At 33.8% G+C, this 26329-nt stretch overlaps 2 protein-coding genes across 6 annotated transcripts in view; one reads left to right on the top strand and one right to left on the bottom strand.

Moving 5' to 3' along the window:
* Positions 1–26329, bottom strand: part of LOC130640811 (uncharacterized) — a 42421-nt gene that overhangs the window by 4434 nt on the left and 11658 nt on the right. For 2 of the 5 annotated variants that reach the window (XM_057447371.1, XM_057447373.1), the window contains one exon: positions 6078–7791. The exons of 1 other annotated variant lie outside the window; for it this stretch is intronic. The gene's annotated coding sequence lies outside the window, so the exon portion shown is untranslated. The remainder of the gene's footprint in view (positions 1–6077; positions 7792–26329) is intronic. 2 more of the 5 variants (XM_057447374.1, XM_057447372.1) reach the window with 1 other exon arrangement.
* On the top strand, positions 71–9670 carry LOC130640809 (snake venom 5'-nucleotidase-like). Its single transcript, XM_057447369.1, has 9 exons — positions 71–317; positions 423–563; positions 2450–2658; positions 2734–2936; positions 3318–3574; positions 3644–3845; positions 4532–4681; positions 7854–7975; positions 8054–9670. The coding sequence occupies exons 1-9, from the start codon at positions 117–119 to the stop codon at positions 8318–8320; spliced, it is 1752 nt and encodes a 583-aa protein (XP_057303352.1). The 5' UTR covers positions 71–116; the 3' UTR covers positions 8321–9670.

Below are 26329 nucleotides of genomic sequence, written 5' to 3'. Positions count from 1 at the left end.
TAAATAATGGGTTTTATCTGTTTTTAAGTACCGTAAGGATCTATTACTAGCGATAATAAAAGAGTTTTTTTTATGTGTAAGGTTTAGTAAAGCGAAGATACACCAGTTGACTAAATATGATGTGTAGGCGCGTATATATCAAAGCCATCGTGCTTTGTGTACATATTGCCACGTTACAAGCCGACTTTGAGCTAAATATTTTGCACACTAACGACGTCCACTCAAGAGTTGAAGAAGTAAACAAATATGGCGGAGTTTGCTCTCCTAAAGATAAAGCGGATAAGAAATGTTTCGGAGGAGTGGCCAGGAGACATAAAGTAAAATGTTTACGTATAATCTTGTTTTTGTTGTATAAAATTTGTTAACTAGCTGTATCATGGTCTTAATACTTAGCTAACTACTTCTACCCATCTACACTTTAGTTAGTGGCTGACAAAAGAGCGTCTGAAAAGAATGTTATTTTATTGGACGGTGGTGACCAATATCAAGGCACACTATGGTTTGGTGTGTACAAAGGTACAGCTGCTGTGACGTTTATGAATATGACCAAATATGATGCTATGGTATGTACATATTTGTACATCTGCTGAATTCTTTAGTTTGGGTATCGGACATCTAAAATTATTATAATTGTTTTAGTTGCTTTGTGATGCGATTAATATTTGACGTAAGACGTCTGGATATTTTTTAACTTTTAGAAGCGCATCACCGTAAAGTATTGAGCAAAAAAAAGATAGGAGTATCTTATTTGTTGCCTTTTTGTGAGAAACACAACGCGAAGCAGTTTTCCCTGGAATAAAAAGTTGATTAATTGGTGCTGCTCTTACATGCACCTTAACTGAAACTGCGGAAATAAGACAATGTGGAGATTTAAAAGTGAATGTCTGTGTGTCGCTACATTGATACATACGAATCAGCTCCTGCTTTTAGTCTCCTAAAAAAGGACGATAAAATTGCAACCACACGCGTAGCTACACGCGTAGCTACACGCATGTAGCTATTTATCGTTTGTGATATGTATCTATCTAATGCCATTTTATTATGGCACACGGCGAAATAAGGCAAGGTAGCTAGTTAGAGTCACTACTGAAATTTAATATGGTTTTAAGGTTAGCCAGTTGTAAATATCTTCAATCTATACAGCTAAACACTGTCATATATTATATTAGGTGGTAAACGTTCAGCCCACATAATGGTAAAAAGTCTCATTTAATCTATAAATTCAATATTCGAAGTAGTTATGATTTGAAACTTAGTATAATAGCTACCTTTGATAGTTTGATAAAGTTTAGTTAGAAACATTATTGCTTGTATGGTTTCCGACTTCCATAATTTAGCCATTTTTTGCAATGCTGATAAATCGTTTTCGACAGAATATCTATTTTGGCAAAAATGCGTGTGCTAAAAATATTTAAAATATTCTTCTGATTGAAATAGGTCATAAAATTATATAAAATTTGTGCCACGTTTAAGAACGAATGCTTTAACCAGTTAAAAGGATTTTTAAGTGTAATAAAGCTGAAAAAAATTATCCGCAAAAATATGTTCAGACAGGATATCACCAGACTGTTAAGAAAAGATTTTTAGTTAATGAGTTCAGTTTAGTTCTGATTTCACTGTTAATTTTCTCGAGATAAGCATGGCGACGTGTATTTGTGGCTAAATTAACCAATTGCTGTTCTCATTCTTCCATGGCCACTTTAAGGTGGGTTTCTTTTCAAAACGGATCAAAACGGAACAAGAAAAAATATTTGAATTTGAAAGTTACTGTCTTCAAGGGAATTTGAGATGATTTCAACTTTAAGTTAGGATCAGAACGGAAAATTTTATCAACTAATCAGTTTTCATAAATCGCCATTGTCCGTTCCGTTTCACTTCGTTCTTAAGTGAATACGTTTGCTGAGACATAAAAAGTCATGGGATGGGTTGTTCACATTCTGTATAGCGCATCAACTGTTTAAATGCACTAAGTAACCACAACCCGACATGCACAGGATGACATTGAATCTCCTGGCTATTTTAAGTTCAAATGTTTAGAATTATTAATTGTTTAAAGTTTTGGTACCATGTATGCTAAAGACATTTCTTTTACAGAAAAAAAGTTAAAACTCTTATCAAAAATGTCTTAGTGTCATATTTTCTATGGTATATTGAAAATAGGTAGGTTATAGCTATCACTCCAAGTTATAATGGGTGTGCAAACAGAAAAACTGCCACTTACGTTGTTAAACTGCAAAGTGTTACACCAAGGTGGTTTTTCTGTTTCTCTTTTGAGAAGGAGTTAGTAGAAATATGAATTGTCCCATTTTAGGGTTTTTTATTTATAGTGAAGCTTTACTATCAAAAACTAAACTTTATGTCCAAAGGTTTAATCCAAGAGTTGCTATTTACAACTGAAGGCTTGTTCGATTAATAACGCTATTTGTAGCTGTCCTGTGATTGTGTTTAGACGCTAGGAAACCATGAATTTGATAACGGCCCCGAAGGAATCATACCGTTTATCGAAGCAGCAAATTTCTCAATTGTGTCTTGTAACATCGATGTTAGTGTAGAGCCAAAATTCACAAATAGTAAAGCAAATATTACAAAGTCAACAGTGATTACAAGAAGTGGAAAAAAGATTGGAGTCATTGGCTACATTACACCAGAAACTGCTTGGTAAGATCCTTAAAAAGTATTTATTTGTGTATTTCTCGTTCGAGCTATATTAGTAAATAAAATGCTACGCTCTAGGTTGTCTGCACCTGGTCCTAATGTCAAATTTGGGGACGTCATTGCATGTGTACGAGAAGAAGCTCAACGACTGAAAAAAGAAGGAGTAGATATTCTAATAGCATTAGGCCATGCTGGATTTGCTACTGACAAGAAAGTGGCAGAAGAAATAGATGAACTTGACGTGGTTGTGGGCGGACATACGAACACCTTTTTATACAACGGTAAAGGGGTTTTAAAGCTAGGAGATATTTACTAAGATATGCCAAGGTAGTAACAGGATTTATCAATTCAGAGGTTACCTTTTTTGAATAAATAAAAAACGCAGGTTGTGTTCGTTCACGAGATATGAATTTCATTTTCCCCACGATGTTCTAAGATTTTCAAAAACTTTTGGTGATGCATGTTTAGAGTTTTTCGAAGATAGGCTTTTGTTGCTATATTTAGAATATTTAGCAGATCTTCTTGTTTAGTAAGTCCACAAGGAAGATAATTTTCTTTGTAGCATAAATTACCATTTATCTTAGAGTTGCAATGCATAATTTATGACGCTTCACCAGTATAATCTTGCATTGTTTTGAATAATTATATCAGTGTTACAATAGGTCCGGCTCCTTCTGTTGAAACGGTTGAAGGAGCCTATCCTTTAGTCAAATCTCACAAGGATGGCACAAAAGCCTTGGTTGTGCAAGATTTTACATACGGAAAATACATGGGTCATCTTAAAGTTATATTTGACGATAATGGAGTAGTGAAATCATACGAAGGAAATCCCATTTTATTGAATGGTTCATACGCAGAAGATCCAGTCGTCCTGGCATTAGTACACGAGATGGATGACCGAATTTTGAAAGCAAGAACAGTACGTGATTTATAAACTGTTTCCCCTTATTTTTTATATGTGTAATGTCTTTCTTTATTTCTTTTAAAGGAAGAAATTGGAAAATCATATGTGCATTTAGAAGGTGGCAAACCTGATTGTCGTGTCATAGATTGCAACTTAGGCAACCTTGTAACGGATGCAATTGTTCGAATGAATCAAAAAACACCTGATGATGGGCAATGGGCCACTGTTGCCATTGGTTTGTGGAATGGAGGAGCGCTAAGATCGTCTATCAGCAAAAAGAGACACGGTAGTTCAGCTTCTGTTGTATTTAAGTAACTAATAATTCGGTAAATTATATTTACACACGAAGCACCAATTCTCTCATAGCCAATCACAGTAGACTGCTGCAACGTTATTGAAAAGGCCACTTTCACGGTAGAGCCCTGTGTTAAGTGATCATTCATTTGCAAATAATATTCCACAAGTGTTTTCTCCTCAATGATTCATTATCAGATTTTGATCAGTTGTGTTTCTTCCAGTTGCTGATGACATCAACAACTGGAAGAAACACAAGGCTTTTGTCATCAGTGTAATTTAATACAATAAAATGCTTAGATAACAAATTGTGCACAAGTTATTCGAGTCTGTTCACATCAATATTGACCGATCAATATTGTCTGTTTTCAATGCCTGTAAACTTTTCTACTGTTCAAATATTAAATCCTCGAGAAGCCTTTTATGAACAAGGTTGCCAATCTTGCGGTGTACACTGGCTTAAGCTTATTTCAACTTGGCAACATCTATGACACACAGAGTGTTAAGCGGTACGAGCAGTAAGGACGAGTGTTCAAATTTCAACGCTTTTCATGTTGATATTTGATCCCTGTTTTTTAAGTTCCATGGCCAAGTGGCTTCTCGTTTAATAAAATTCATATAAAATGGCGGTTTAAAATGCTGTTCATGTTTTTTGATCAATTGTGACTTCCCTATTAGAGCCAATAACATATGAAGATATTCAGAATGTAATGCCCTTTGGCAATACCGCAGATATTGCGAATATATCTGGGCAGGTGCTGAGGCAAGCTTTGGAGTATGGTGTCTCGGATGTCGAAAACAATAATGGACGATTTCTGCAAGTGTCAGGTAAATTTATTTGAAATACACCTGAACCTTTAAGCTTAGTTCCCACCAAACGCGTTTATTATTAAACACATGTTTATAATATATATATAAGTTTATTTATTTCTAATTAATTATGCAGTAAGTTTATGCGTTCACACTGAGCTTAATTTTGAAACTTTTCACTAAATAATATTTTTTTACAAAAATTATACACTTGTTTATACCCTATTTTTAATCTCCCTCTCTCCAGGCATTCTTTTGTCTGACTATTTCCTTACATTTATTGTCAGCTTTATCATAGAGAAAGTTCAGACAGTGCTTTCTCTGCTACTATTTCTATTTTAGATTTCATCACGTATTATTATTTTTGCTTTTTGTCACTGTCGTTTTTTCTACTCGTACAACGCTCTCATGAAAGACACTCTCACTTTGAGCATTGGCGGGTTTCTTTGATGTTGAATAAACTCATGTTAAACGCATGATTTTAATATCAAAACTTTTTGACATTAAACGTATGCAAAAAATATGTTTATTGCATGTAAAATCGTCATGCGTTTATTATCAGCATTCTCACCTGTAAGTTTAATAGATCTATTTCAATATCGCCTTTTCATGATTAGCCGTGGTGGCAAAAAATCAAAACATTGCATGAAAACGAGGTTAGTTTAGATAAAGTTCAGGACGCCAAGTTGTTTACAAGTTGTTCTGATCTTAGTTATCAACGAATGTTGGTTTTATAATTTTTAACTGCCATATTGAAAGGATTGTAGTGGATAAAAGTATACTGAGGGTATTAGTAGTGGTAGTGTGACAAAAATTATGAATATTTATTGATATTAAGTGTGTATTTATGGCAACTTTAAAGTTGTCTAGCTAAGCTGGCTAGCCAACAAACATCTTGTTTTGTACTCCTACAAAAAGTTTATATTCTATACTGTAAGTTATAAAATGTTTACCTAGTTTACTGAAACTTCATATACCTTATATAATTATAATTTATATATATTATAATTATATAGGTTATAATTATTTTTCTAAAAAAGTTACCCAGCTTTTCATAGCCAGATTTTATAGGTTGAATGTTATAGCTAGCATGTACTCAGGGATGATGTGCTGCCCAGCTATGTATCGTTATTATTGTCACACTCCCCTGCTAATATACTTTAACCTTTCCATTTAATATACATGTATAATAAACATATTTTGGCTCAACCCAGTGCACTCAGTAATCACAAATTGTTTGTTGTTTTGGTTTGTCTATTCAGATTCATATTAGTATTGTAGGTGTATCATTTCTTGAACATGTAGGCTGTTTATTTTATTTAAAAATTTCTTAACTTTCTTAGGCCATATAACTTATAGGTTATTGTGGTAAATCGTTCAAGTATATACTAAACATATCTAAGGGAGTGCTTACCTGGCTAAACATTATTGCATTGACACAAGATGTGACTTGAAACAAATCGTGAGCGGTTTGTTCATCTACAATTCACTTAGCTTTTGAACGAATCGTTGTTGTAATTCATCTGCTCCTAATTTTGATTTTTAAATTTTTCAAGCGGGCAATACGGGCTTTTAGGCATTCTGATTGGTTTAGCGCTTCTGACGACGACGGGCCGATATTTTATGGTACTGCCCATCGTTAAGAAAAATGGTAGCTCAAAATGTAAACAAGCACGAAAAAAAAAATTAAGAAGCATTGGAAATGATTATACATCTAACTCATTTATTGATAAAAACATTTTCATAGGATAGAAAAAAAAACAATGTCAAGTTTAACAGTTAAAATAACCAGATTCAGCAACATTGTGTCTGGATGCTTCTTCAACATGGCTACTTAACTAGCTACATTGCCATAAAAAACAATGATCTGATAACCAGTTTTATCAAAAATACTAAATACAGGTCGACGGAATCATAAAAAAAAATACATCTCTCATTTTCAGATTCGTTCCTGCAGCTTTGTGGTTACCGAGTCAATAAAAAATTCGTTGAAGCTCATGTTATTCTTGGCTAGCTAGCTAGTTAAAAAAATTACTTTAATATTCGTCGAACTATATTTCAGCTGCGCATTCAACTTTGCACATTATTCTGTACGTGTTAAGCATCGTAATGCTTTGTTTACAAAGTTTTATTCTATTGGGGCTTTCGGATTATAAATAGAATGTTTGTTTTTAGACGGGACTGTTTCAAATTTGGACCTAGTAGTGCTAGTGAATTATATTATTATAAGAACACTAAAAATAAAATTCTTATTTTTTATTTTATCTAACTTGACGGTTAACAAATACAATAATAACCGATTACCGCATGCTGTACCGAAAATGTTGCCCTTAGTCATTGCACCGACCTCGCAAGCTCGGTTGGAACTTAGACCTCGGGCGATATTTTGCGGTACATCCCGGGAAAATCTGTTATTACTGTATTATTATTACCTGACTGCCACAAAAAACCGGTTAGTATGAAAAAATCCAATGATTTGATTGGCTTACGGCTTATTTTAACAGGTCTCTCTAGAAGCCATACTAACCGGTTCGGGTAAAAATGGTGACATAAAAACGTAAACAAATAAAAAACATTTTCATAGCACACAAAAAATATAAAAGTAGCTCACCTAAAACCATCTTTTCGTTTCAATTTACATTAACAACGATTCGAATTTGTTTTGTGAAGTTACAAAAGTTTAAAATCGAACGATCTTGGATTCGAAAAGTATCAAAATCGAACATGCATTTATTTTAAGGTTTAACAACTTGGAAACAGGTGAAAATAATTGACGTCATCTCCTGCGTGAGTAACTACGGACTACCAAATTTAGGACCAACTTTTTAAAGCGGGATAATCCTACCCATTTTGGACAGACGGGTTACTGACGTCATCAAAAATCCTTTAAATTCTCATATCTCTGTAACAAGTCGTCAAAAGCACTTGATTTTCTTCATTAGCATTCCATTTTTTTAGCAACAGGGCAACAGGTAAACAAATTTCCGTTTTTATGTATTAACGGGTCCTTGCAGACGCCATTAACATTCTAATGATGGTTCTCTTTTCCATTGTTTGCCAAAGTGGATTTTTTCACGGGATTATTGGCTAGTAGTCTATAATCTATAGTCTATAGCCTATATAACAATCTATAAAAAATGAAGAGATAATAATGAAAACTTACTAAAAAATAAAATTTTATGCAACTTAGGACTCCGTGTCAAATACGACAAAAGCAAACCTACAGGAAGCCGATTACAAGAAGTCAGAGTAGTATGTATTGAATGCAAGCATCCAAAATATGAAGAATTAAACGATGACAAGTATTATACTGTAATAATTGTTATTTATTTTTGGTCACATCAAACAAATTATGCGTTTTTTCATAATTAATTTCAATTTCGCTTTTAGATAATCACTTCAACATTCCTATTAAGAGGAGGGGACGGATTTACCATGTTAAAGAACGTTTCAAGGTACCCAGGTGAATCGGCTGTTGATCTAGTACGTCGGTATATCGAGCAAGAAACTCCCATTAGCATCACCTCAGAAGACAGGGTGCAACAAGTTGTGGCAAGAACTGAACCTGGTTGCACATCAGCAGGACTGCATACAAAGATGTCGGTGATGATAATGCCTTTGGTTTTTGGAGGATGGTGGCTAAGCTTCGGAGATTAAGAAGCCACAATCCTGGACAAATATTTATACAATATTTATCTGAACAGCCCTGGATTTTATGCTTTGTTATTGTCAAAGTTTCGCAGGAAAAACTAATAATGGTTATAAAAATCTAATTTTTTTGCATTTTTCGAAATTTGCGGTTAGAAATAGTGAATTTTGCAGGAATTATTATTTAAAGTTTACAAAAAGCACTGTGATTTTTGCAGAATTACTTTATGTTTCGAGAAACAATAAACAGAGAAGCAATGTTCATATGGATACATTAACTCTTTGTACTTTTGAAAGTTCTACCTAAAGCAAGTTTCTCACAAGGTTTGTTTAAAATGCAATGTTAATGTGGCCACAAGATGAGTGTTAGTGACTTACACGAAAGTCAAGGTAATTAAAGTGAAAAAGTTTATGAGCACTCTCAGAATATAAACAACACCTTAAGTCAGGGGTTTTTTCAGGCATTTTTATATTTCGATAACAAAGGTGATATTTTAGATGACTTTTGCGATACTAGCACTTACCATGCCATTAAATCCAACCCCGTCCCCGGGACATCTCGTATTTTTTCTGACCCAGGGACGGCGATACGAACATGACCCTGGAGGAGGCTGGTCCGATATGAAACTTGATTTCTGCATATTTGCAGTCAGTTGGAAATTAGTCTTGATTAGACATGACATGAAAAATTGTTTCTGTCATATTTTTGGTGTTGACCAAGTATTTGTTCATTCTTGGTGTTTACCAAACACATTGTTCTTGTTGCTGCACTGCATAAGTTAGGCATAAACTTTACCAGTAAGTTTCTATTTATTATTAGATATTATATAATTTATATAGTGATATTTTGTTGCATTTTCTGGTCACACTTGGCTATAGTTTGTTTTGGTCAGCCATTTTGCCACACCCCTTTTTTGGGCTGATTAAATTTTAGTTGTGGTTAGTGTGACCAGCCCATTTTTGTTTTCTTTGTGTGTGTGTTTCCACCCAATTGCTTTTGTTTGTTTTTCTATGCTTATTGATTCTTTATATTAGTTAGTTCTGTATAATTATTTTAGCCGTTGAAAACAAGTACGAGTTATGTTAAATTGTGTCGCTTACTTTGACAGCAACAGACAGTGGCGCGTGGACTTGTGGTTACGGAGTTCGCTTCGTAATCACAAGGTCCGTGGTTCAGTCCTCATGCCATGTGTGGGAAATTGGGTAGGTACGACCGGTGTATACTTAATGTACACATTCCGAACACATGACCCACATTGATAACAGTGTTTCCAACATTGAAGCGGCTATAACCTATACACATAAATATTCGGAACAACAATAATACTAATAATGCACATTAAGCCGACCTAATTCAAGAAAATTCAAAGTGCAATAACTTTAAAAATAAAGTAATTGACTTGAAACTTGTTATAGAGTACTCTTCGACCAATCCAATTAAAAAATAATTTTACGCAAGGCATAAAAAATTACACAACTATTTTGAGGAACAGAGAAGATAGGAAGGCTTTCTTAAACTGATTCTTGCTAGCCCTTTTTTAACACGCTATGTAGAAATATCAGAAAATCGAACTCAATCAAATTTTACGTCACACTTTGATTGAGCGCTCAATCTGGCATATGGTTAAATCCAGGATGTACTGAAGATAGTGGTAGATTTTGAACAGCTCACCACTGTGATATATTATCTCAAGATTTTTTATACTAATTACAACGCAGTAAACATAAAAAATAACAAAAAAGTCTAAACCGAGTATATATATAAAGTATATTAGCGTCCCATAACTTCAGTAAAAATTAAAATATTGACTTGAGATTTGGTATGATATCGTTTTAGATTGGTGTGATGAAAATGAGCCAAAAAATAATTCTATTATCATTATACTTTATAGAATTTAGCCCTTTTCAGAGACGCCGATAAGCCGTTTTTGGCAGCATATCAATTTTGACTAAGATATACATGTTTAGAAAATGTTAAAGCTATTCTAACCTCAGAAATAGCTCAGATAAGATTCAATCTAAAATTATGCTAGTAAACGAAAAATTTAGTTGCAAAGATTATCTTTTTGCTGATACATTTTTCTGATTGGATGCTCTTATGAGAATACTGAATTAATCTTCACGGTTAGCTAGTTTGGCATTTTAAATATTTTCCAAGCAGAATGATAACAATAAATAGATGTATTTTGATGAGCTCTAAAAAGTGGGACTTTATGGAACTAATTTTGGTCCTAAATTATTCCTCAAACATTTTTTTCTTTTAAGGTAGCAATACTTTGCTGTTGGTAAAGTCCTATACCAATTCTTTCTAAACTATTAAGGCAGTGATGCATTGAACCCAACCAGCATAATGCTTTTGATAAATTGTTTGGATTATTTATGTTTTAAACAAACAAAATCCTTGTTTTTGTATATCTGTGTGTGCAATAAAATGTGAGCTTGTTGAGTAAGAAATAAAAAGGCTGTAAAGCGTTTTAAAAACATGTCATTAGGAAAAGAAAAAACAGAATCTATCAGTAATGGGTGGCTTTTTGGAAATGTTAAGGCCACAAAATATAAAAGCAAAAAAACTTCTTCTGAAGTAAATACTTTTTGAAGCCTTTTTCACCAAATATAACTGCAAGTAGTGAGTCCACCATATACGAGAGATTTGTACAGCAAAATCTTGGCCTTTATATAAAAGCAGAAATGTCGACACAGATATGAACATAAATGAGTAAATAAGAATTCTAAAGTTCAGCCAAAATGAATAAAAAGTGTAAATGTTATTATGAAGTTAAATTTCTGCCTAGCTACTTTCAGTCAGACACCTAGAATGACATGGCCATTTGAAAATTATGTAGCCATATTTTCACCTTAGAGAACCAACGAAGTGTTGTAGATATGATTAGGTGCGGACAAATCATTTACCAATTTCCAAGTTTCCCCTAGGTACAAGTTTTGCAACCATGTGCTAGTTAGCCAACCAATTCAGAAAAATACACATATCTAAATTGCTTGAATTTCTTCAAGTAAACAGCAGCCTAAATAACATGATTGTATATTCATACATTTAGAAAACAATTAAGGGCAATATGCGAGCAGTTTATGTGTGTTGCATATAAAAGGAATAAAATCAAACTCGTCGCACGTATCTGTGACGTAAAACGCCGAGCTCGCTTAGCGCTGCAACGTTATATATAAAACCTTGGGCAATTGAGATAAATCTCATTAAATATTACACACAGAAAAACTGTGTCATGGAGGGTCACATTAAGAGGCCTCCTCCAGGGCCATGCTCGTATCGCCGTCCCGGGGTCAGAAAAGATACAAGATGCCCTGGGGACGAGGTTGCATTAAATGAAACCTTTTGGTGAAATAAAGTTCACACTTTTTAAAGCTGTAGCTATATTTGTTAAAGCTTTTTAAGGCCTATTTTCGTCATCGAATTTTCGAATAATTGTCTCTTGCCTAAATCGCGTAAGCAAATTGTGAACAAAACAAAAAGTATGTGTATGATTGATCCTTCCAAATTTTGTGTCCATCATATTCCACCTGATGGCTGTATATGGTGCTTATTCATGTGCTGTTCCTATTCCGGGGGTCACACGAGTTAGTGAAATTAAATCAAGTGAGTATACTCTTTATGCCTAAAGAACAGAAAAGGTGAGTAATTAACATTTAAATTGATTTACCTAACCTTCTACGCTGGTTATATAATGGTATTAAGTTAGACGACACAGTTATTAGAAATTGGAAGTCAGACATTGTCAGACATATTTTAATAGCGCTTAGAGAAATAAAAAACAAGAGGACGTTAGGTAGTTGTAGCTGAGTCTTGTTCATTGATATGTTTCTATTTGTTATACTAGTGTGGTTGTGACTGTTTTTTTTTCTGTTCATTACTTATACAGTTTATACAATTTCCCATATCTGCCATTGTCGAGCAGCAGGAAAAGACCACTACTGTGCAGCAAAAACAATTCTACTTCGCTGCGCAGTAGATTTGGTCCACTGCGTAGTAGGACATGACTACTGTACAGTATAGTATGGGACTTTGAAAGTTTTTAGACAATCTTTCTGGCATTCCATAATAGTGTTCAAGATTTTTAAAACACAAACATACACCAAGAAAAATATAAGAATATTTGAAATCGAAATTGAAATTGACGTGGCGTATTTCGCTATTCAAGCGTGATAGAGAATGAGACTAGCAACTTTTTAACGCTGTCTGTTTGGCCTACGTGTGTGAAAAAGTAACGAATTTGCGGCGGATTCGCCGTATGAAACCTTTGACCACATTTGAAAAATACTAAACAAAACTGCGCAGCGACAGACAAAATACGGCAATTATTAATGAGTCTAGCCAGGTGACCGGTGGCGAAACGCCGGGTTAAGCCAAAAGTGACTCTGTTACCCGACATTAAATGCGTGATAGAGCGAATAATAAGCACCGTAAACTGCGCCACACATTCAGGTGGAGCGCTTAAGTACAGGTATATAGTATGTCGTAAATCGAGTGAAGCGCACACAACATTACGTTTTCGGTTTAATATATTTTTCCAAAAAATAACTTTCTACAACTTAAGCCGAAATAAAAACACAGTTTGAAACTCGTTGCTACCCAGAAACGCAGGAAACAGCTCGTCAATAACATTGAACTTAACGCTTGGATCATGTAAACCATGTAACGTATACGTTTAGGCGTAATACCCTTTTGAAAAAAACTATATCGCAACTTCGGTTTACATAAAAACACAGGATGCACTCTGTTGTTAACACTGAGCTAAGCTCCTAACATATACAGGTAAAACGTGTTGCATATGTCGTTAACAATGGACTAAGCGCTTAGTACAGGTAAGCGGTGTTGCGCATGTGTCTAGACGTTATACCCTTTTCCAAAAAAACAGTCCGTTGTTAACATTGGGCTAAGCGCTTGTACAGTTTCATAGAGTTACAGAGGAGTATAGGCGTGTACACCTTTTCCATAAAAAACTTTATCGCAACTTCGGTTTAAATAAAGAAAAAACGGGAACCAGTGCATCTCAACCCCGTTCAGCTAAAAAAAAATTCCTTCAGCAATTTTATTTTTCGGGATAAGCTCTTATGACAATAAAAAGGTGTAGCTACAAAACTGGATTTTCATTAAGCGTAAGAAAGATTTGAAAATTTTGTTGTAGCCAACTGTATTCATTTAGATACCTTCACTTTTTAGCTAGGGAAAGAGATAGCTAACAGCTAGCTAGATAGCCCCGAGTTGCAACTTAGTTAAAATCAGATTGGTAAAAATAACACAAGTAGTAATATTGCTGGATAAGATAAAAAGCTGTTGTGTCAAACTGAATGAAAGGCTAGCTAGCCATGAAATCTATATATACGTTCGTAGTCAAAATCTCAAAATTGGTAAGTTTATGATTTGTATGTGACTAAAAAACGTAAAAATATATTTACCTTACATATAAAAACAGAAAGAAAAAATAAACAGCTTTCAGAAGATAAAAACAGACTTACCAACGTCAAAGGCACACAGCTTTCAAAATGGCCGTAATAACACTGCTCTCTGCTTTACTCGTGGCCGTCAAAATCTCAGATTGGTGTTTCATAAAAAAAGGACATTGCAATTACCTGCTACGCGGAGGCGATTAAAAAACAGTCGGCTAAAATATATCGCATTTAGTATTTCGTGCAGATATAAGAATTTTGTGTTCAGTAACAGGACGCGTATTTCGCGGACAAACAGAAAAAATACGGCTATTATTAAAGAGAATAGTCAGACAGAATACAGCGATTTGTGCTTCTAACTACAGTTGGAAGCACGAAAAGGAACTATTTATATTGATTCGAAACCGAACCATATCTTTTAGTGCTGAAGCGGAGTATATTTGAACAGCGTAAATTTTATGCGATAAACTTATGCCTGCACCTTTTAAGGCTGTTTTTCACTTCAAGAAAATTTTCGGCGGAACGGAAAAGAAAAAAATAGAAAAGCTTCTGAGCATGCGTAATTTAAATGTTGACATCACGTGAACGTCAACTTTTTCTTTGCGTTGTGTTTGGAAACACATGTAGAAAATTATTTAGTCAATCAGATTATTTTATGTCGTGAAAATTGCGCAGTGTGTTTACTTTCTATATTGAAACAGGAGCAATATTGTGAAGTGGAAATTATTAGCAGAAAATTTTATGTTCTCTTCTGTTTCTGACCGTTGTGTTCGGCTCGAGAGTCAGCAAATCAAAAAAAATTGTGCAATAATTTTTTTACGTCTTCTTGGTTTATTATTTTATGACAGACACAACGTTCGATATTGTTTTTTCAACGATGCATCTGTTATTTTTGTTTTCTTGAGTAACACTTTTCACTCTGAAAGAAACGCACTTTTTCTTTCTAAGCACCTACAACAGGTAAAAATATAGCACAATACTAAATTAATTAGAACCTTTGTTTAAAGAGATGTCGTAAACCAAAAAGACACAACCAGAGGTTAAAGAATCTTCTCTTGATAAAGAGCTAAGAACCGTTACATATCTCTAAATTTTGTAAGAAGAACTAGAATAAATTTCCAGGCTATTGATGAAAAGATCATCGGAAATCGATAATTTAAAAGCCTGAGGAGCATGGCGACAATAGAAAGAACACTATAAGACTGCTTGTTGAAAACATTCAAAGACATTCACGAACAAATTAATGGGAGGACATTAACCACAACAAAAAAAAAAAACAAAGGTAAAAATGTTAAAGGTGGAAATCGTATGATAGTCGAAACGGCAGAGCATCTAGTCCCATCTAGTCTTACACATCGACATCTGTTCCTGATCGATTTCGCCAAGAAATGGAGAAGACCGAACATGAGAGAGATGTAGATTTCATAAATAAAAGACAAAGGGCTGCTTCAAAACCGAAAAAATGTTAAAAAATTGGAAGATGTGTGAAAGCCAAAGTATGTACTGGTGTCTCAAAACGAAATATGAAATACATACAGAGAAGTCAACAAAACCGATCAAATGTTAAGATTAAATTAATCAATATATCAATAACTTCAATTTTTCCAAGGATATGTTTAAGGAGGTTGTGGAGTTAAAAGTAGATGACCTTCAAGGTAGCCTAGCTAGACATAACCAGCTTGCAATAGTGGAACAAAGAGAACTTAGTAAATGTTTCATAAAATAGCATCCCTCTGTGACGAGAGGATTAAGATATCAAAAAATGCATCTAACCTTTTAGTTACATCACTTTTTTTTTGTAATAAAGGTTTTTATTGTGTAAAAAGAAGTTTTTGAATAGAAAAATATACATAATTGTATTGTTTTAAACATTGTAATTATTGTAAAGTAATGAACTGTAACCTTTTTTATATATATTCTGGAACGAGACTCTTTTTGTACACCTGACGAAGAAATGATCGAAACGTTGTTATAAATACTTGTTTTTTTTTGACTCCATATACTTATATTTAAACTTACACGATTCTGCTTTAAGAATGAATATATATCTAACATGCAGTAAATTTATCCTGTGACCACCATAAAGGTAAAGAAGTGTCTCGTAGAAAGAAATGTCGTCCGCAGAGCTGTTGTGTTTTTCAGAAAAGACAGTGAGAAATTTTAACCATTATGTTTTTATGTCAATATGTGTCGAATCAAATATCGTACCAAATGGACTTTCAATTAAAAAACATCCTTGCGTTGGCAAAATGTCCTCCAATTCTTTAAATCGTTGGAAGAATGTTTTGCGCTGTGGAGGTAACGCCCTTGTGAAAATTCTTGTCGATGAATATCTTAGAAAATGGAAAGAAAGCGAATTAATGTTTTGGACAAAAATGGTTAAATTTCTTGAACATGCTGTACCAGATACCGCTTCCAAATACTTGGATTGCTTATTAAGAGATCTCAACTGTTTAATGTCGGAAATCCGCGGTAAGCGTAAAAGAAAGTCGCTGAAACTTGGCCTTTCAAAGACTGACATCAAGAAATTAGAACGGCCATATTTGGAATCGTTTCAATTGATTAATGATTTGGTCTTCATAAAATCCTCCTTTTCTTCTCCAAATGTATCAAAACGAAAACGCAAAAAACTACCCGCACCCGAAATAAATGTGATTGCAGAAATTGAACAACCGTTTCCTGCTGAAGTTAACGTTTGTCGAGAAAGAAATACCAACGATGTAGAAAGAAAAAATGACTCTGGCATAGAGGAAAATGAAAGTAATAAAGAGGTGAAAGATGTAGTAAGAGATAATTTGAGTGATGGACGTATTACAAAAAAATTTGTGTCTAGTAATGTTTTTAACCTATCTAAATTTTTGTGGAATTGGACTCTACTGATGGCTGTTGTGTAAGCTAATGGCTTTTTCATATTTGTTATACACTTTTGTTGGGGAAAACTAAACTGTATGGTTTCATGTTTTTGATAATAATTTAATATAATAACTGTGTTTGGTGATGATAAAAATTAATTGTTTTGACAAAAACTTTTTTCTTTTTTATATTTTATGAAATGCCTGATTTTTCTATAATTTGATGTGTTTCATAACATTCTTGTGGAATATTTATGGACAATAGCAAAATAGAACATGCTAAATGAACTGATTTTTGTTGATCTGGATGTTCTCTTCAAAAACCAATCTGTTGTACATTTTGTGTAAAGTTTTGTGAGAACAGACCATTACACTATGTTTTCCAAAAATAATATCTTTGTTGATTCAAAGTTTACTCCTTATTCTTTTTAACATTGACGTTTAAAATGGTTGGTAAAGGTCACTGCAGATCTATACAATGTAAATATTTGAGATGTGTTATTTCTGACTTTTTTTGTATTGTTGGTGTTGCACATTCTATACATTATTTTGATCAGCGTTTCAAGCTCTACACATTAGAAGCAATGTGTCAACAAATTTTAAGAAAAAAGTTTTTTGTTTTCACGGGTCCTGGCACACGTCATCAAAACACAAGTTACGATTTTCTTTTCCAATGTAATTCTCCCTAAGTGAATTTTACATTACAAATTTCTAACAAAAATTTTTTTTTGTACTTTTTACTGAAGATTTACTGACGTCATCAAAATTTTAAAATTTTAAAACACTTATATCTCCTTATGCGTTTGTGAACACATACGATCTTATATACTTTTTTTATCACCGTTTCAATCTGCACGCATAACAGGCAGCAGATAAACTACATTTTGCACTGCTGACGTTAGCAAAACCTGCAAAACAACCTTATCTTCTCCCTGAGTGGATTCTTTCACCGGCCTTATTGAGTAGTCTATATAATAATACGCCAGTTCCGTGTGTCTGTCTGTTACTTTAGCAAAGTGCATTATATTGTTCACAATTTTCTTTAACAAGTTCTATAAAACATCACCTCTGAAATTGTTCTGTAATTTACCAATTTTACAGTTAAAATAGTATTGACGTCAAACGAAAGTTAATGAAGCTTAGTAAAGTCATTACAGCGCACTTAAAATTTGAGGTCAAATAACTTGGAAACGAGGTGGTTACGTCAATGATTCTCCAGCGCGTGGGTAACTAGGGCTACCTGGAACAAATTACGGTAAGTTTCCCAAACCTAGGTCTTTAAATCCGTTTCGGAATAGACGGGTCGATGACGTCATCAAAAAATCTTTAACCCTAATATCTCTGCAACTGTTTGTTAAAAGTACATGATCCTATACATTTTCTGGATCAGCATCTCAAGATCTATACGAGGAAGGCAACAGGTATATAAATTTCAAAAAAATTTTTTGTGTTTCCACGGGCCTTTGCTGACGTCAACACAACTTTTAAACCCTTATATCTCCTTTGGCGTTCCTCGGAAACATATTATTCTATACATTATCTTGATCAGCGTTCCAACCTCTACACATTACAATCAAAGAATAAAATAAGTATCTCCAATTTTTGTGGGATCTTCACTGCTGTCGTCAGCGAAACATTTATAACAACTCTACTTTTCCATTGTCCATCTGCCTAAGTGGATTTCTCCACGGGCCTTATCGACTAGTCTCTACAATAATACGCTAAGTGCGTCTGTCTTTCTGTCTGTGGCAGATAAAGTGGATGTCTTTATTTTCCTTTGATGTTGCCGAAAAATGCATGTCTAATATGTTAAATTTTTTGATGTTACGGCGCGACGAAAATAACACTACTTTAACGTCAGTATATTATACTAGCTGGATACCCGTGGGAGAATCCACTGAATCTCTCATTAAACAGATGTAAAAGATACCAAACAAAAAATTAAACATATGGTAATTTGAATTTTTAAAACTTACAACCCAACATCGGCTCTTTGGCTCTTTTTGTAACGGGACGGAAGAGAGAGAAAAAGCCCTGGGATCGAGGCTGCTCACAATCTGCATTATTCTATATTTAGAACTGCTTAAACAAAACGTCTAAAAATATAAGGATGTCCATTTTTACACAAAATCTAAGAAATAACAGTTTTCTGAATTCCTATGAAAGAATCCATTGAATCTCTCATTAAACTGATGTAAGGGATACCAAACAAAAACATACAAAACAGTAATTTGAATTTTCCAAACGCACATTTTATCCTCGACCCCGTGCTCTCTGTCTCTTTTATAACGGGATGGCAAAAAGAGAAAAAAGCCCTCGGACCGAGGTTGCTCACAATCTGCATTATTCTATATTTAGAACTGCTTAAACAAAACGTCTAAAAATATAAACATGTGCAACAAAAAAAAATTATAAAATAAAAATGGAAAATGTCAAAAAACTACCAAACATTAAACAAGAAGCCTTAAGGCTTGAAGATTTCCGCCTTGTCAAGAGAAACTTTCCACAGAGCAAAACGTTCAATGGTCGACCCAAGGCTGAGATTTCCAATTTAAAAACAGGATAAATGATTGATTAATTGCGCAAAACTATGTGACTTAATCGCTTTTTGAAGCTTTTTGACTATTCCATTTCTTGAGTAGTTTTAGTTGGAAAAACAATGATTTAAGTCTGCGGTTTATATAAGTATGCGGTTATATAAAAAAGGGGTTAAAGTAACCTGGTCTGAAAATTTTTAAATATAAGCGACAAATAACGCAATTTATATATACTTCAATTTAATTACATCTGAATAAATAACAAAAATATACAGATTTACACATAGTTCTAAAAAAGTAAAAGCTGGGGATCTATCTGGAAAGTTTTAAAAATTTGATGATACAAATTCCGTAAAATTGACAAAGTAAACCATAGAAGTCTAGATTCCCAGAAAAATAATGTGAAGTAAATACTATTAAATAACCAAAATAAAACTACACAGGAAGCCACGAAATCAGATTCTGACAATCTGAGATCCTATTGGCTAAAAAATTTCTATTGGACGCATTTCTATTGGATTTTAAGAAATTAAACAATCTCCAGGCCTAGGGTAAAATACTTTATTCTGGACACAGGCTATAGGTGGTCCCTATCTCTCTATCTTCCAAGGCGATTTTAAAGATTCCGCCTTACGCGGCGGAAATAAAAAAAATCCAACATTTTTCGTTAAGTCATAAAAAATCAGCTATTCAGTCCAAAGTTATACTCAAAATATAAGAAATTAATAGATAAAAACACAACAAAGGAGAAATATAAAAACTTGAATCATTTGGTATATTGTATATCGGAATATTTCAATCCAAAATATTAAAAGAACAGACCCAAACTTATAATCAAGAAAATCACGCATAAAATCAAAGAAGATAACAATGCAGCGTTTTTGAATGTAAGAATCGAATATATTTCAAACGATCGTAACGTAACAGATGTAAACATTGATTTAAGTTTAGGTTGTAGGTTTAGGTTTTTTAAAACGACATCAACACTGAATTACACAGTCTGTAGTCTTAAAAACAGTAACAACGGAAAAATTACTTTCTACAGTTTATGTAAATTCTTCTCCAGGATATAGACTCTGTTTTTATAAGAATAGTGTGTTTCGGTTTCAGCCTGATGTTCTTAACTTTTTTGACAAATGCTATCCTCATTATTGTCACTATGTTCTTAGCATGACTATGGCCTGAAAATATATAATGCCTTAATAAAATAAAGCATGCTATAAGTTATTATAGCTAGCTAATGGCAAATTCTGTTATATGTAACAGCCTATTGCTCGGACAGAAAAAAGTTCAGTTTGTTTGACATACAATAAAAAAGTAAACTTCTAATCAATTTTGTGCGTTATACAAAAGTGCATATTTTAAACAAACTATTAAGCTTAGTCATATTCCTACGATATTCTAAACGTCTCACTCATTTTTCAGAGTAAATCTTGCACAATAAGTGCTTAAAGAAAATATTTTCCAGCGCAAGACACAACAACAAACGTAATACTAAGGAAAAATTTAGCTCTGAAATAAACGGCTAAAATATCGTTATGCACCCAAATTCATTTCACTCCTAAATAATCTAAACAACACACCTGATTTCTTCCGCTTTCTCAGCAGGTAGCTTGCTAGCGTTCTCTGGATGAAATTCAATCAATTTTTACTTCGACTACTAAACTTCGCTTCATAAATTGGATTACAATTATTTGATACATTTTCAATCAATTCTCCTTGTAATGTTATATCATCGTAGGTTTAGGTTTGCTTTAGGTTTTTTTTTAACTTGGTAAATTTTAGCGTAACGCCACGTCATAAAAAAGTAACCCGTGATTTTCGTGTCTTGGACTCACGCAAGGGAATTAATACATAAGATTAAATTAATGAAAGCATTACAATGCACCTAAAATTTTGAGGCTAAATAACTTGGAAACGAGCTGGTGACGTCAATGATTTTTCACAGCGTGGATAACTAGGTACCACCAGGGACCAATTTGGGTAAATTTCCCAAACCTGGGTCCCCAAATCCGTTTCGGAATGAACGAGTTGATGACGTCATCAAAAAATCTTTAAAGCCTAATATCTCTGCAACCGTTTGTCAAAAGTACTTGATCCTATATATTTTCTTGTTCAGCGCTCCAAGATCAGTACGATGAAGGCAACGTGTATAGAAATTTCTAAAAAAAGAATTTTGGTTTTGACATGCCATTGGTGACGTGAAAACAAGGTTCCAATTTTCTTTGGTGGATGGGTTGCTGGCGTCATTAAAATTCAAATGATGCTTCTTTTCCATTTTTATCCTGCCTAAGTGGATTCTTCCACGGACTTTATCGACTAGTTTTAATTATTATTGCAGTGGTGGCTCTTTTAACAGAAAGAACATTATGTAAACTACTCGTTTTGAACCCAGTTTTGACCTGTGATTCCTTTATGTCCATTGCCTTGAGATAAGATATCACAGTGGACAGCTGTTGAATATCTACCGCAATTTTAAGATCCTGTATTTAACCATTTCCCAGGTTGACCGCTCAATCAAAGTGTATGTTAAAGTTTTATGGTTTTCGACTCGTCTGAAATCTCTTCATAGCCTGTTTATAGGCCAAACAAGAATTCTTTTATCAAAAATCCTCTGATGTTTTTCATTTTTGCTTAAAATTTATAGGTTTTCACTATTCCTCAAAAACCTGTGTAAATTTTCTATGCCTCATGCAAAATTTTCTTTATCCCATTGGTCTAAAAGTACTGCATGAAGTTTCAAGTCAATAACTTTACTTTTTTAATGAAGTTATTGCACATTTAATTTTCTGAAATTAGATCGGATAAAGGTGCATTCAATGATAAAACGGATCTGATACATTATATTTTTTATGGCAACCAAAAGAAAAAAAATAAACTTGAAGTGAATAAATTAAAAATCTGCGACATTTTGGGAAAAAATTTTTTATCTCTAAAAGGCATGGGCGAAACTGGGTCTGTCAGCTAGTAATCTTTTGTACTTTTATTTTCTGCATAAAGCTGCAAATTAAACCTTGCCACGTAGAAAAAATTTGATTTTCTTCCTAATTAGCATTATTTTGATAATGATAAGATGGTGTTATAGGTGACAAAAAACGTTGATAAAACTGACAAGTAGAGTAGTATATCGAAAATTGCTCTGAATTTATTTTTTCCTGGTGGTAAAAGTCATCTAGGATCACTTTCTTCGTTAACTCAAAAGATTTGTAATTTCAGTGGTTCACCAATAAGCTGGAGTTCTACTGTGGAAGAGTAGTCGAAACAATGTTTATATTGACACATATACGAATATATTTGCAAACTCGAAAAGGAACTACACAAGATAATCTATCTAAAATGCTTGGACTGTCATGATAAATCAGATGATTTTGATATAAATTACAAACTACAACTACATTCATTACCAATTCCGATCAGTGATGATGATTTGTCATTTTGTTCCAGATCCATGAATTCACAAACTCCTAATGGGAGGCAGTCAGCTCTTAGGCAGTAACATTGAAAGACAAAATTTAAGGAAGGAATGTCAAAATGAAAATGATTTGTCATTGAAAACTGATCAGAAGAAGACAAGAAAAAAGAAAAATGAAAAAGATCAAGAGATCTGACCGAAAGCTCTTTTGGAACCAGAAGGTCTAGGCTCCAATCAGAGCCTCTATTATCTGATGCTGTATTTAACATGTGACAGTGGGTTCAAAGATTAGATTATTTCATTCTTTAGAGAAAATGGCTGCTGTGTATGACTGGGTGGGTAGTTTATGTATGCTACCTGAAAAATTTAAGCTGATAACCTTCAACATGTACATATGATGTATACTGAATATGGTTCAATCAAAACAGCCTGTAGTTTTGACTTCATCTGGCACTGTTAGTCTTAAAGACTTTGGTGTACGTTCAGAGTTGCATTATTATCATGTTTTTATTGCAAAGAGTGAAACGGAGATAATGTACTGGTATTTCGATAATTCAATGAATATCATGTACAATTAAAAAAAATATATTTCAAATTTCAAAATCACACTTCTACTATAAACTCTAACCTTTTCCCATATTGGACCTGTTACAGTATAGAATAAATAGAAATTTAATATTCTATTTCCTGATGAGCAAAGACTAGAGGATGATTCCATGGAGGAATTTAGAAATGATGGGGTAAGGGCTTAGTTCACATATTTATGTGAAAGTTGATTTTAAAAAATGGAATCTGCGTAGCAAGTTTAAAAATCTTAGAATGTACTTTAAAGGCAGTGTTTTATACCATTTTTAAGCAAATCTTATATATTGAACTTAGTGCTTTGTATGTAGTTGAATTTATTTTCCACGCATTTTAGGTTTAACAGTTTCTGCATGAAGAGGCATCAACGTCTTCACCATTTAAAACACTGAAACCTGAAAAAATAAGGAATACCAGGAAGATTACTTAAAAAATAGCGATAAACGTGTATTCAAGGAGATAATTGCAAAGGATTCATCATCAATTCTGAAGTGTTATGTTTCGACAAAGTTTAGTTCTAACTTGTCATGTCAACATGTAAATGCACGGTATTGTGGTGAACGTGGGGAGGATAGGGGAGGTCCATATCGTGAATTCTTGTGTTTATGTATGGCACAATTTGCGAATTGAAGTTGTTTTTTTTGGTTCTTCATTTTCGTTGGTGCCTAGTGCCGCATCTGACAAACTTCATTTGAGACTATAATACAAACTGGCACAAGTTTCAGGTGTTTCTATATTGACAGCTAGTCGTGGACCTAAATGCCTCCATCCCTTAATTGTCTATGCTATTTCCAATATTAAAAATGACGAAGTGAAGGATGCTGCTTTGAAATTTATGATAAGTCAGATTGAGGCAGGAGATTTTAACTGTATGTAGCGTATTGCAGAAGTTAACAATTTATTAAATCCTTAGAAATGTAAAGTGCGTCGTAGAATCTGAGTTAGGTTCTGTTAAAGCACAGCAAGAAGATGATTCAATGTTGGAACTAAAACTAGCACTTTCAGATGCTGCAAAAGTTGACAAAAATAGAAAAATAGATATTGGTAGTTTTAAGCCGAAACATTTTTTAATGTTTTGTATGGGCTGTGATCGAATACCTATTGGTGGTTTCAAACAGAAAATAAAAGGTTTTTTGTGTCAGCCACTGTTTAATTTTTTTATCTTTTGAGGTAATATTTTGTTGATATTATGTTAGATTTTTATGTGTCCCGAGGACATTTTATGATTTGATATTTTTGATGCTGTAGCCAGTTTTTTGCTTCTAGTTATTTTCCTGAGAAGAAAGATGAGCTAATCTGATTTTATTAGAAACGTTTTCTTATATATTGGCTAAAAGATTTACACATACATAATCTTTGGACGATCGTGAGGACCGCATGCGTCTTTAGAGTTCCGTATTGTATGGTTATTGCAGAATTCACTCAGTTCATCTAACTTAGATTGCAGACAACATTGAAAGAAAAATTTTAAATCGTTTTTGACTATATCGCTACTGCCATACGAACTGGAATCTCGTAAATCTTTGAAATAGGTTACCTAGTCTTCCCAACATATCTCTTTTAAGAAAAGACCACCATGTTTCGATACGCTGAGGGATTCCATATTGAAAACCTTTATCTCTAGCAGGCAACTACTATACCTTCTTCTTAAAAATCTTTGATCATTACAAACATGAATGCTTTCAGTCCCCCTGTCTCTTTTTATCTCCTTTGCGATCCAGAAATTCCTTGAAGAGCAGCTAGATAATACGGAAATTTTTTTTATTATATATTATTTAAAAACTTTATTGGATTCAGATACCATTCACCATAACATTTTTGACTGAAGCCATCTATGCCCACATACAAAAACCGAACGGCTTCAATTTATCGCTGCCTTCTATGTGCCAACAATCATTCGGACCAGAGTTGAAATACTTTCCGCGCTTCAATCTATGCTTTCATCTCATTTCAACACCTTTGGGATCAAAGACCTAAAGCACTACACGGATTAAGTTACCGCTGCACTGTTTACCTCCTGAAAAAAAACGCTGTTTAACATTTAAACTTTTCTAAACATCTTGGAGAAGTATTGTGGAGTTTACGACTAAGTTTTTTCTGGACAACCGTTTAAGGCTAAGCCTGCGATGAAGTGTCCTGATACTCATACAATAACTGTGGTACTTCTTCAATAACTTCAGTATATCTGTGTATTTATATCCATGCATGAAATAGTTTCGTATATGGTGATCGGTTTGGTTTAAGTCCATCCTATGAACATATTAATAATTTTGTTTATTGTAGCGCTCATACTAGTGTTATGACAGCATTGAGGAAACTCGAATAACTTACCTAAATTATCAGTTCTCACGTCTATCAGCCTCTGTTGTGTATTTTGTTACGTTAACAACGATGCGTGTAGCTGTCGCGCATGTGTATTGTGTACATATCACGCAAACTCGTCGTAGAATGTTACAGGACGTCGTATAACTCTCTAGGACGTAATAGAGTGTTGTAGGAGTGCGTAGGACATTTTTTCTCGTTCCCTTGGAGATTCGAGTTACCGGTTATTATGCCCTTCAAAGATTTTGTGATAGCGAAACAGAAAGAAAAACAGAAAATGTATACCGAAGTTATACAAACATAAGTGCAACTTGACCGTCTTCTATTGAGTAAAACGATATCCCTGCAATGAAAAGTAATATGAGTCAAGAATCAAGAATCATTGAACTCACTGGGATATTTTCTTGCCTTAATATCGAGTGCAATTTTTCTACATAAATTCTTTCTGAGTTTGACTGGTTTATTTAATTTTTACTTTGATGCGTCGCAGATTATTTTCATTTTTATCTATTAAGTCGGGCCATTTTATAAACCATCTTGAAGACATTTATTTTTAAGAGTGGTTTCTACCTGACGTTCTAGAAATTCTTACGAAGTTGTAGATTAGCCTAGGGCCTCATGGGAGAGTGTTACGACGTCTTTAAAAGTCCTAACACATCCTTCTTTTGGCCGACCAAAAGGTTTGTGGCAATGACCAGCCTAGTTAGAATTTTGATTTTCTTATAAAAAGCGTGTTTTTAAACACACACGTTTTTACCGTGAAAATTTCACGATGCGATCAGAAAAAGCAATGCAATAAAAGAATTGAACACGAAACGTTAGCTACACCCTGTTGCCAACCTCGTTCTCAGGACTATTTTATGCCAACAACATGTTCCAGAATAATAAATAA

Source organism: Hydractinia symbiolongicarpus, chromosome 4 (genome assembly GCF_029227915.1).
Source record: "Hydractinia symbiolongicarpus strain clone_291-10 chromosome 4, HSymV2.1, whole genome shotgun sequence".
Lineage (NCBI taxonomy): Eukaryota > Metazoa > Cnidaria > Hydrozoa > Anthoathecata > Hydractiniidae > Hydractinia > Hydractinia symbiolongicarpus.
Note: the sequence above shows the minus strand (reverse complement) of the source record. Positions and strands in the feature narration are given on the sequence as shown.